We start from the raw sequence: 12,493 nt of genomic DNA, 5'->3' as shown, positions 1-12,493 counted from the left end.
AACATCACAATCCTCTCAACTCTGACAGCCTGGTGGAAAGTAAACAAAATCACTAAATCATCACTTACACCATGTAGATACACTCCAATTTGGCACAACCCTGATTTCCAACTGCATAATAACCCTATCTATTTCCCAGCATGGCAACACAAAGGAATCACTCACTTACATCACCTATTTGAAAATAACCAGTTCATATCATTTAATACACTGATCCAGAAGTACGGAGTTCAGAGAGAACAGTTCCTCCAGTACAATCACCTAAAATCCATATATAAGTCAAAGATTAGTGTAACCAATAACCCACTACAGCCTTCCAAATTAATTGAAGAAATTATGACAATTACATCCTCCAAGAAAATAATATCCAAGCTATACTAGCTAGACTCATATCAAATACAGATTCAACAATAACAATACCAAAACTCAAATGGGAAAATGATTTAACTCTCTCCCTCAGCTCCAACTTCTGGACAGAAATTTGCAATAACATCTTTTCTATGATCAATACAAGACCATTTATAGGACCCATATTACAGAAAGTAAAATGTTCAAAATGGGTTTCACTGACAGACATCTGCTCACAATGCACTCTAGATTGCACCAACAGTTAATTTTATGCTACTTGGACCTGCCAACCAGTTTATTCCCTCTGGATAGCAGTGACAGAGAAACTCTCCACCATCTTGGGCTGTAGAATCTCTCCTTCTCCATCACTTTGCTTACTCGGTAATATCATAGAAGTCAACCACCTACCAATTAAATACAAAAACCCATTCCTCATTTCTCTAGCTATTGCCAAGAAAACAATCTTTCAAAACTGGAAATCAAAAAAAATCACTACATGTAAACCACTGGACCAACCTTCTGACTGAATACATCACATTAGAGAAAATGGCATCTACTCACAAGAATAGTTTATCAGCTTTTTATTACACATAGAACCCAAGAAAAGGCATGTTCACCACGGGCCTTCACCACGGTGACAACAAGTAGCATCTGATCAAATTACCTAAGCATTCAGCATTTGGGCGGCTGTGGCACAGGCCGTAGAGCAGGTTGTCTCCTAACCAGAAGGTTGGCGGTTTGATTCTTGGATTCTTCAGTACACATGTTGAAGTGTCCTTGAGCAAGACACTGAACCCCCAGTTACTCTCAATGATGTCACCAGTGTGTGAATTTGGGAATGTGAATGGGTGACTGGCCAAATAGCATGAAAAAACTTTGAGTGTGCTGCAGTGCATAGAAGTGTGTTATACAAGTATAAGACCATTTACCATTCTGGTCAGAACATAATGGCTTGGATGGCCATGGATGGAAAGGGGAGTGGTCCCATTTAGGGCTCTGTAAATCATAAGAAGGATTTTGAAATGAATCCGACAGTAAGCAGAAGGCAACTCTGCTAGAAAAGTGATGGCTGTTGATCTTTACTTTTTCATTGTTAAATACAAGATATTTTTACCTATTTGGAGTTACTGGAGTACCTCTCTGCTCTGTCCCACCTGGACATTACTTTGCATTAAGGGTCAAAAGCCAAATAGGATGGCTTTATATGCAATACTGCAATATACAATATCCTGACACATTGTGCAGTAGCATGAACATAGGCTCTTGTGCCCCAATGAATAATTATGCAGTTGCCAGGGGGTACATGGAAATATCTCTTTTCTTAATAGAATTTTAGAATATACAGTATATATATGCTGAAACAGCTAGCTAAAAGTGATGGATAAATGGTTTAAAAGGTTAGGTAAAAGTCATGTTTAAAAAGTTCAAACAGTTGGCTAGAAGTAAGAGATGATGTTTGTGAAAAAGCTAAAAGTAAGTTTTAATGGCTGAAAATAGTTAACTAAATATATAAACAGTTACAATTAACAGATAAACAGTTAAAATAGTTAGCTTAAAGTAATACATAAACAAGGTAATGAATAACTGGTGAAAATGCTAATAGGGATGGAATGGTTGAAATAGCCATCAGTAAAGGATAAATGGTTAAAATAACACAAAGTAATTGAATAATGGGTAAACTAATGCAAAAAAAATTTTTTGCTTACATTTGTTTACATTTCAGAACATTAAGTATACAGAATTAACTATTAACAGTTTATTGTTGCTATGTACTACTGGATGTACTGACAACTATCAAATTACTTTTTAATACCCAAGAAATGTTAAAACCCCAGTGACTCTCAGGCAAGTTCTGAATCTTGCCAATTCCTGCCCTCAGTACATGCATAGAATGACTGACCCTCTGGCCTGCAACTCATACCCCATTATTTAGCCAATATTTATTTAGGTTTAGGTACATTTAGGTACACTGAATAAATTATTACTAATGAGTGTGCAAAAACCTAGAACTGATTAATCACTATGGATTATTATTTTAGTTTTGAGCTTCAGTTCTTTGTAGTTCACATTTCTTGCCCTGTGCTATGTGCTTTGGTTTCACATCCACCGAAATTTAATGAGGAGTTTATCCAAGCATATTCAGAGTTTCTAGCAGAAATTGTACCAAAATACAACCAGCTCCTGGTTTGTGGTGATTTTACCATTCATGTTTGCTTTCCTAACACTCAACCAGCAAATGGATTTAGAAGCTTAATGGACTCTTTTGACCGCACTCAGTCACTCCATGGACCCAAATATCAACATAGACATACTTACAGCTTTTTAATAATTATGGGGAATTTTATAGGGAAAAATATTCAGTAACTTCACTCCTGTATAGTGCCATTAGTGTCACTGAAACACAGACAAGCCAGTACTATCAGACTATCAAATTCATTTTAACTGCGCTGGTCTGGTCTTAATCTTAACTCAGTCTCAACCCCTTTACATCTTGGTCTTATCTCAGTCTTGATACACTCTGATCTTTGTCTTCACTACAAGGCTAATCCCCATCAAGTCAGTAGTAAAATACATATCCAAATAACAAAAAATGTAAACCCACTAACAAATCGCAACATCTATAACCTTATTAATGCATGTAAATCTTTTTTCAAGGTTTATTCACACAGAGATCTATTTATTTTGATTGCATTTTCTTGACAAAGATGGAAAGTATTTCCAGATTCATATACCCTGTTTATTCTATGGCAGCTCCTAAAACAGCTATGAAAGATATAAACCAAGCCAACTTTGATTATATACTGTATGTAATAGAAAAACTAAATCTATTAAAAAAGCTGAAATGGTTAAAGAATATAAAGCAGGTGGGTTATGAAATGTGGATAGTTGCTTTTGGTTGACAGTCATTACATTAAAGACCACAAACATCCAAACTCCTTTATCTGCCAGTTTTTAAAATGTTTACTATATATCTATGTTTACCATGCAGTAATGACATAATCCAATTTTACTCTAAAATACAGGCTGAAAAATTAGAATGGTTTATCTACAAAAGCAATGGAAATCCATTGGAATGTATACCTCTGGAGAATTTCTAAGACTCCGCTTTGGTGTAGACTGTAATATATGTAACTTTTGTGAATAAAATGTAGAAACAACAGATCATTTATTTTTTTTATCAGAAACATACTAAGACTTTTTGGGATGATACCTCCTACTGGTTGTTTTCTAAAATAGCTGACTTACAGGGATTCACAAGAGAAAGTATCATTTTTGGAGTATATTTGAAAGACAAAGGACATGAAATAATTATGAACACTATTATTATGTCAGGGAAAAATTTTCATTCAGGACAGGGGAAAAATAAATAAACAAATAAATAAAATGCAAACAAAAAGAGGGGATTTACGGGTTCTCTATAAGTCCAAGTTTCACTGCTAACTCATACAGACTTAAAGTATTCTTATTTTCCATCAACCTGAGCAACAAGAAGTACTGAGACAATTCTTTGTGATAAATTCGGAGATCTTGCTGCGTTTTCATAAACTTACATTTATCCCCAAAGAAATCCCAATAATTATCATTGCATTAAATGCTACATCCTGTGTTGTATCAGTCATAAATGTGCCAAAATTCACATTTGCATTTGTTAGTATAAAAAAACTTGCTCCTGAGTTGATAGACTTCCGTATTTCCATGCGTCTTAAACGTGACCCGGCACCATACACGTGTTGGTAAACCGACCAATGGCAACGCCGGATTGGAAAGACTTCGCTGGTCACGTTTGACAGGGCCAGTGCTGCATTTCGGAACTGTGGGAAAGAAGATAAACATGATATTTTTAACGTATTATTACGATTGATGTTGGAGCTCAGATGAAAAAATAGGCAACCACATTTTTTGATGTTCAATGTCCAATTCTGTACTCACAATTATCATAGAATATTTGCGCAAAAGCATATAAAAGCTGAAAATAATTCTTTAAGTAAATGTTAGAGTTTGAACTGAATTAATAGACTTAGAATAAAGTTTAGGTCAGCATTACTAACATAGTATTACACGTAGCTATTTTGCTGTGTTTCGTATTATTTTCATTTTCATTTTCATTTTAAAACTGCTGCGACGTGTTGATGCGTTCAACCAGCTTTCGACAAGTAGGCTCTATCGGTATTTATCTGCTGTGTCCTGAACGCGGCATAATAGTGGGATAAGAAAGTGGGGCATGCGCAATGAACTCTTATGAAACAACAGTGCAGCAGTAGAAAGCAAGCAGGAGACAAGAGGGAATCTCAGTGTGGCTATAGGCACCATCCAGGTACACAGCACTTCCCCATACATCTTAACCGGGAGAAGACATGCTTCTTTCTTTAGGCTTGACATAAATATCACCTCTGGGGAGCCAGCACAAGGTAAGACGGGTGTCTTTGGCAGTTTTCAGGGTTTTGTTTAAGGGAAAACCGGCTATACTTTTATACACAGCGCCACCGGTTATATAAGCATCGCTATGGTGACCCCGTTTTGGTCTAAAGAGATGATGTTTCCATGCCAGATACTTGAAGTTCAAGTCAGTTATATTTTCAAGATCCATTTAGACTAAAAATTCCTTTTTGTCATTTTCGCCAACCCTTTATATTTATTTTTATTGGGTAATAATTCTGGACGAAGTTCAGATGAGATGGGTCCAATATCGGTCCCCGTTTAGAATAGACAGTGTGACCTAATTTCCATTCGGAGAAGTCATAGGAGACATCACCGAGACACTAAACCATCCTTTCAAAACAGAGTCTGCCTTTTATTCGCCTTATATTACCAAGATTGACATACTGTACAGATGAATTAGACTACTTGTATTTAAATCAGAACCAGGCTACTGTATGTTTTTACAGTCTTGTTACAGAGGACTATGAAGTAAGACAGCTGCCAATAATATTAATTTATTGTGAATAAATCAATGAGTTGTACACAAAAATGTGTTTTTGTAAACTCTTGTATAAGTCAAATCATATAGAAAATATGTAGAAGTTGCAACTTCAAGAAATTACAAATACAAAGTACATATGTAGGTTTGTGCTTTCCTCAATATGAATTTACAAATTTACAACAGTGACCTGTGGTCAATTGCTCCACGGGGTCACAGGCTTAATGCACTGAGCTGAAGATACACCAGTGCAGTTTAGATATGAACAGTGATGTGTGTAATGAAGACTCAATCGTAGACAGGTTGGACCACAGTAAGTCCACAGAATGCCTCTTCCCCTGCACAGCCACCTAGAATTGCATAGCATAGTGCTTTATATTGATAATTTGTACGTTTCTTTACACAGGTAAAAAAGCCATGAAAAAGAATTCTGTTGACTGGTACAGTAACCTGTGTACAGTACCCTGTAATAATACAATTTGTTGAATGTTTTATTTAAAATGCATTTGTTGGTTTGAGTATTTGTCACATATACTGTTGTATAGCCATTTGTTTGCATATAAAAATGCTGAGCTCTTCTAACATGGGAGAAAAGGAGGCATTCAAGATCACTTTGAGAAAAGCCTGTTATTTGATGCAAAGAGGAGTAAATGAGAAATTAGTCAGGATACTACATGGAACCACCAGCATGGCTCTGCCATGTGAGGGGTGGGAATCTGTAATTATGCAAACAATTTATTGGACAATTTGTTGCTGTTTACTCTAATACATAAAGTCTTTTGTGTCGTACTGTAGCTGAAACAGAGGCCATCCAAAAATGCTAATCAAGTGTTATCAAAGTTTCTGCATTTTATGACAAGAGACAAAATAATATAGTCACCACTCCAATGTTTGCACTGGTTTTTGTTACTGGGCTCATTCATCTCTCTGAAAGAGGATTACCTATACATACTAGCCATACGTAGCCCTAAAAAAAAGTAACACAAGATATTTAAGGTCTGTACACCACAGTAAACAGTAGACTAATCAGCTGACAATGTAAACCAAATGGAGCTTCTCCTAGAAGTTCTGAGGGCTAGGTGGAAGTGGTGGCTGTGCTTTTACTGTGACTGCTCCTACAGTATTTGTTCTACTACAGACCTGACACTTTTTCAATCCAAGTTAAACACTTACCTGTGTACACTGGCTTTTAGTTTCCAGTAGAGTCCTGACACTTTTTGTGTTCTTTCATGTGTTTTACTTTTTATCTTGTACTCTGTATTTTATCTTTCTTTATTTTGTGCATGTTTGATGCCAGTTACTGTATAAATACATGTTCAATCTAAAGCATGTTTGATGACAGTTACTGTATAAATACATGTTCAATCAATTGACTGAAAGAAACTTGACTTGATAAGCAACTTTATTGTTCTCCTACAGTCAAAACACTGACATTGCATAGGTGATAATTATGGCTTCATCCAGAAAGCATGTTTTTCTAATCTGAGCTGTTCACAGCACAGTCGTTGACCATGTCAACATAATTGACTTGTTAGTAACAAAAGAGTAAACTTCAGCTCGTCTGTGAGCTATACTGTAAATCCCTGCATTTTATAAATGCAGTGTGAAAAGTGAAGGTGTCTTCCTTGAAGCAAGTGGTGACCTGCAAAGTGGATATTCACTTGCATACAGTATGGTATTGGCTTGTCGTAATACAGATAGATGAATGTGAAAAGAGCAATAGGGATACCATTAATCAACGTTTTCTGTCAATACTTACTCAGCTGCTGGACACCAAATAGCAGTAACTGTTGTATTTGGCAGGTGAATCCCGAGGTGTCAACTGTCACACTTGACTGGTAGAGTATGAGTTAAAATGCCTATAGTCAGACGTTGTCCCTGTTGAGCTGTGGTCCAGTTTATGCTCCCTCTGACCATGAGGCAAACAAGTCAGTAATCCAGTGACTTTGTATCATGCAGGCTTCAGATTAGCTGCTTCTTCTATATACATAAAATGGACTAGGTAGTTGATACATTGGCATATTTCAAAGAAATGTCATTCTTCATAGTGTCAATTAAACATATTCTTGGCAGGTAAATACATGCATTCTTTTGATAAGCATCCCACTTGTTCCTCTCTCAAGATCACATATAAAATGTTGCAATTTTGTAGCTCTGGGAATTCATGTGACTGAGCCTATAGCAGCCTGGATGTGTTTTTCCTTAATATTACTGTTCAGCCTTTTATAGAAGACAGTAAAATAACAGAAAGGACTGGGACAGCATTTAATGCAGTTTTTCTATGATTCATTTAGTCTGATCAGTGTTCCAAATCCAAGAAGGATTCAGCTCACAATGTTGTCTAAAGCTGAGACAAGCAAAACAATCCTTATGTTTAAAAGCTGGAATCAGTCATTGGCTTGTTTTGTTTGTGATTGATCATAGAGTTTGACAATTTGACGGCATTTACTGATATAAGGATAATCACCAAGAAATGCGTTTCCGGTACAGAACCAAGGCAGCCAGTTGAGTTGACTGATGGTTCTAACCATCGGGGGCAACGGGGGGGGGGGGTTGAGGGGGTTCAGTGTCTTGCCTTAGGACACTTCGACATGTGGACTGCAGGCGCTGAGATTCGAAACTCTGACCCTGGATAAAGAGAAAGATTTTGCTGTTTATATTATTTATACAGTGAGCGCATCAATCCATTTTACTTCACAATAAACAGCTCAGTGACAAGGCTGTTTTCATATTTATGAGTTTTGTGTTTAATTTTAATTTTGTCAGACTTTGCTCTAATATATCTATCTGTTTAAAAACATTCCTGTCTGGGTATTTCATCCATTGATATTTTCCCATTAGTTTTTTTTCACTAATTAGGCAGCTATCAAAATTCTTGTTAAATATTTTTGTTCTAACCACAGACCGAAGACAATGCATCACACTACTTCCTGTGCAAAATTATTGACGCCAATATGTGAAGCCAAATTATTGCAGGGGTGGCCATCTTGCTTTCGTGATATCTTTTGCAACCAGATTCTGCACAGTATAGTAACCAGAGGTAGAGCTGCAGTATCAGGCCTCCAATCAAAACTGTTAATCACCTGACATTCACTTTTATAGCATCAATTAATTTATTAAAAACTAATCTCAGAAAAATGACCACTTGTACTTAAATTCATGTGATAATATCTGTATAAAATGACAGAAATCACCTTTGGGAAAATTAATTTGCTTTGTACATTGAATTTTTATTTTGGCTCAAAGCTCATGTCCCATCCATCAACATAGAGGGGATGGTTTTTATGGCCCATATTCTGCAACCAGCCACCAGGGTGTGATCGACTCACGGAGACTTCACTTCTGGGAGCTGTCACAATGTCCATCTTTATACACTGATCAGCCATAACACTGTGAACAGGTGAAGTGCATAACATTGATTATCTTGTTATAATGGTACCTGTCAGCATGTCCTCGAGGTTGATGTGTTGGAAGCAGGAAAAATGGGCAAGCATAAGGATCCGATTGACTTTGATAAGGATCAAACTATGATGGCTGGCCAGAGCATCTCCCAGGCTGCAGGTCTGTGTGGGTGTTCCCAGTCTGCAGTGGTTAGTACCTACCAACAGTGGTCTAAGGAAGGACAGAGAGTGAACCAACGACAGGGTCAAGATGCCCTTTGCGTGGTGAGTGAAAAGCTAGCCTGTGTTGTTTGATCCTACAGAAGAGCTACTGTAGCACAGTTTGCTGGAAAACCTAATGCAGGTTTCTTATAGAAAGGTGTCAGCACACAGTGCATTGCAGCTTACTGTGTATGGGGTTGTGTAGTCGCAGACCTGTCGGAGTGCCCATGCTGACCCCTGTCCACTGCTGAAAGCCCCTACAATGGGAACGTGAGCATCAGAAGGTCAGAGCTGTTTTGGCAGCAAAGGGGGGACCTACACAATAATAGGCAGGTGATCAGAATGTTAAGGCTGATCAGTGTATGGTTCTGACTACTGATTAATCAACTAATCAGTTCAAAACCAAATATTTTTCATTCATGAATATCCTCACGCCTAAGAAATGACATCTTTGTGTGCTTTGACTGGTTTCTTATGCTGGCACACTGAAAGCTGCCTTTTGTTTTACAGTTTTTTTTTTTTTTTTTTTTTAGTTTATTTATACTGTATCACGGGCTTAAAAATACCTCTACTGACAACAGAAAGCATAAAACAGTCTTTGGCCATGGTGAAGTGAATGTGTTCAGATATATTCTTGGTACATCCTACGCAGATGGCAGCTGATACAGCTTGGATGCCTCCATTATTTCGCCTGTTGGAAGACATTCAATATTTGACAAGCTGTGAGTGAGCTGTAAAAAAAAAAAAACAAAAACTTGAATTTCACCGCCATTCAGTCATTTCAGTTTGCTTTGACCTGCTCAGTGAATTTTCTTTTTCTCACTGTCACTTTTTTCTTTCAGAATACGATGGCCCCAAATTCCATCCACTGGTTCCGGAAGGGTCTCCGTCTCCATGACAACCCAGCCTTACGGGAAGCAGTCCAGGGAGCGGACACAGTGCGCTGTGTTTACTTCCTGGATCCATGGTTTGCAGGCTCTTCCAGTGTCGGGGTCAACAGGTGGAGGTAAGATGATTTTTGTTTTCTTTTGTTTTAACAATTAAGATTTTATATAGGAATATTTAGCTTTTGTTTAATAGCTATATACACACCTTTTCCAATCTGTCATCTGATCACATCAGGTACTAACTATTTAGTAAATATATGGCCCACAACCTTTGGGTCAGGACTCTCAAAAGTGTCACAAAATAAAGTTGTGGTTTGCAAGATGATCAAAGGTATAGGAAAGAAAAAAACACACTTGTGCTACACAGATTTATCTTAATTTTGTCAGATTTTGCTCTAATATAATGTCTAATATTTAACACAAGCAAAAGAAACATTATTTAGTGTAACCAGTATAATCGTTAGACAAAAGCAATCATTCATGGATACAAGTGTGAGTGTCGAGACCAGTACAGCATGACACAAAATAAATCTGCTGCGTTACAAGAGTATTAAGAGGCTAAAAAAAGAGTATGTTAAACAACAGTGTTAATCTTTTAACCAAACCGTTCTTTCATGCAGATTACCAAATCAGTTTAATTACTCAATTAAACAAACAAAATGTCATTGGTTGAACTTGTCAGTTATTAGTGGCAACACACAGGTGGTGTTGCGTCACGTGCACAACATGATACTCGCAACACATGCTGGGACACGATGCCACTAGTGTGTGATCCCCATCTGCAATCACAGATGAGGGGTTGGAAATAAACATCCTTTTGATTTAAGAACCCCAGTCAGAAAGGTGGGAAGTCACTGGTCCAAAAGTAATTCCAAGCAAATTATAATTAAAAAATAATAAAAGTAGTGCTGGAGTATTTTATATCGAATCTTGGCTACAATGACCATATTTGGGGTTGCAGCGGTGTCCCAGTTTCACAGTATACCATGGTGTAAAAATGTATGGTTATCATATCATGCACAGTTGCTTATTACCAGTACTGAAGAAACTTCCTTCCCCAACTGTCTGTCAGACTCCATAATGGGCGCCACATTACACATGCAGTGAACAAATGGCAGAGAGGGGGCTGAAATCACCGAACTCCATCTGCAAAATGAGAATTTAAAATCAGTTGTGTGGGATTACTTTGGATATCTCAAAAACGAACACTTTCAAGAACACCATCCCTCTGTGCAGATCAGTCTGTCTTGTTTATTACATTGATCCCAAACAGTAAAATGTGTGAGTGTGCGACGGCAGTTATAAAATGTGCTATCCAAATAATGTTCCACATTGTTCGTTTGCTAAATTCTGATTTAACAAAAGGACTCGCACTAAGAAACAAGAAGCACACACACACCAACTGTCCCAGCTCGCACAAGTGACTGAGTGTGTGTGTGAGAGAGTTAAGGTAGCAAGTTTGCACACCTGCAGTAAATTAGCAACTATTTTGATAATTGTTTAGAGCACTGTGACAGCATTTCTCTCTTTCTGGAGTCAGATCAGGAACAGTGCAAGTCAGAGATTGTTGAATGAACAGACATTGTGGAAAATAGTTTTAGTAGATCATTTTATAACCAACATTTATCATTTGCGATTAAAGTTATAAATGGGACACATACAGTAAACAGCAAATCTTTTATAGTAAAACCTCAATCTGCTATGGCCTCATCTCCAGACATTAAGCTGTTTAATATTCCTGAGTCCATGGTTCCAAATTTATTACTACATCTCCCTCCTTATGCTGCAGAGATAAACATGATTAACCCACATGGGGCAACAGCTACCTGGTATTTCACTGTATGTGACTAATAATGGCTGTAGGATTCCCCTCTTGAATCAAGGTTTTAGGTTTCTGTAAAAGACTTTCACTGCAGTCTACAATACATGTTGTATTGGGAATGTTTTTCTTAAATGCTTCAGGCATGATTGCCTGAATAGTTTCTTTTGGAAGCCACAGAATTAGAGGTTGCAAAACTTCCTCTAGTTTGTTAATCCAGTAAGCGATTATTTTGCTAGCCATGCTCTGTGATTTGTGAAACTGTACTTGGATCACCTATTACACATTAATTTGTCGTATCACACACCTATTACACTTCTAGGTGTCATGAGAACTTGATGTCCCACAGACAATTCAAATGCTTTGCTAGCATATACTTCTAATGTTGACACGAGGGTGATAAATGTTTCTAGGCCTGTCCTACTGTACAGCAAGACATCTGCATCACTTTAAAGCATGAAGTACCCAACCTCATCACACCGTGTCATCTTAATCTTGCATATCTTTTCCACCGGCTGTCCTGCAATAATCATGGTCATGTCATGCTGGGTCCACCCACTGTGTATAAACTGAGCAGCAGTGTGGATCAGGTGGATGTGCACTTGGAATGCCATCTTGGTCTGATCTATGAATTACCAGTTTATGCTTCAGGTCTATTTTCTCTCATGCATTAAATCACCCAAGTTCCCAGTTATTTTATGTTGCAAACCTTTCTACTGTTGTCTGTTAGGATAACATGCCTACATGAAAACTACTCTTTTCAACTGGTCTAGTACTGAGAACTCAACCACTAGTTGGCACGGCCACCAAACAGACAGAAAGCTGTCCTTCTAGCACAGGAAGACAGACAGACAAATGTCAGCCCTAGTGATGTTACATTTCTGAATGATTTGATTCTATTCAACAGCTAGTTGGTCAG

General features: G+C 37.6%; 1 protein-coding gene across 3 annotated transcripts in view; it reads left to right on the top strand.

The window, feature by feature from the left end:
- The first annotated feature begins 4,586 nt into the window (after positions 1 to 4,586).
- cry3a (cryptochrome circadian regulator 3a) overlaps positions 4,587 to 12,493 on the top strand; it is a 42,183-nt gene continuing 34,276 nt past the window's right edge. For 2 of the 3 annotated variants that reach the window (XM_020615054.1, XM_020615051.1), the window contains exons 1-2: positions 4,587 to 4,757; positions 9,711 to 9,874. In XM_020615054.1, the coding sequence (XP_020470710.1) occupies positions 9,717 to 9,874 (158 nt within the window). In that variant the 5' untranslated portion in view covers positions 4,587 to 4,757; positions 9,711 to 9,716. The remainder of the gene's footprint in view (positions 4,758 to 9,710; positions 9,875 to 12,493) is intronic. The other variant, XM_020615053.1, reaches the window with a different exon arrangement.

The sequence above is a fragment of the Monopterus albus genome, unplaced genomic scaffold (genome assembly GCF_001952655.1).
Source record: "Monopterus albus unplaced genomic scaffold, M_albus_1.0 scaffold157.1, whole genome shotgun sequence".
In the NCBI taxonomy this organism is placed as follows: domain Eukaryota; kingdom Metazoa; phylum Chordata; class Actinopteri; order Synbranchiformes; family Synbranchidae; genus Monopterus; species Monopterus albus.
This window is presented reverse-complemented; position numbering and strand designations above follow the sequence as displayed.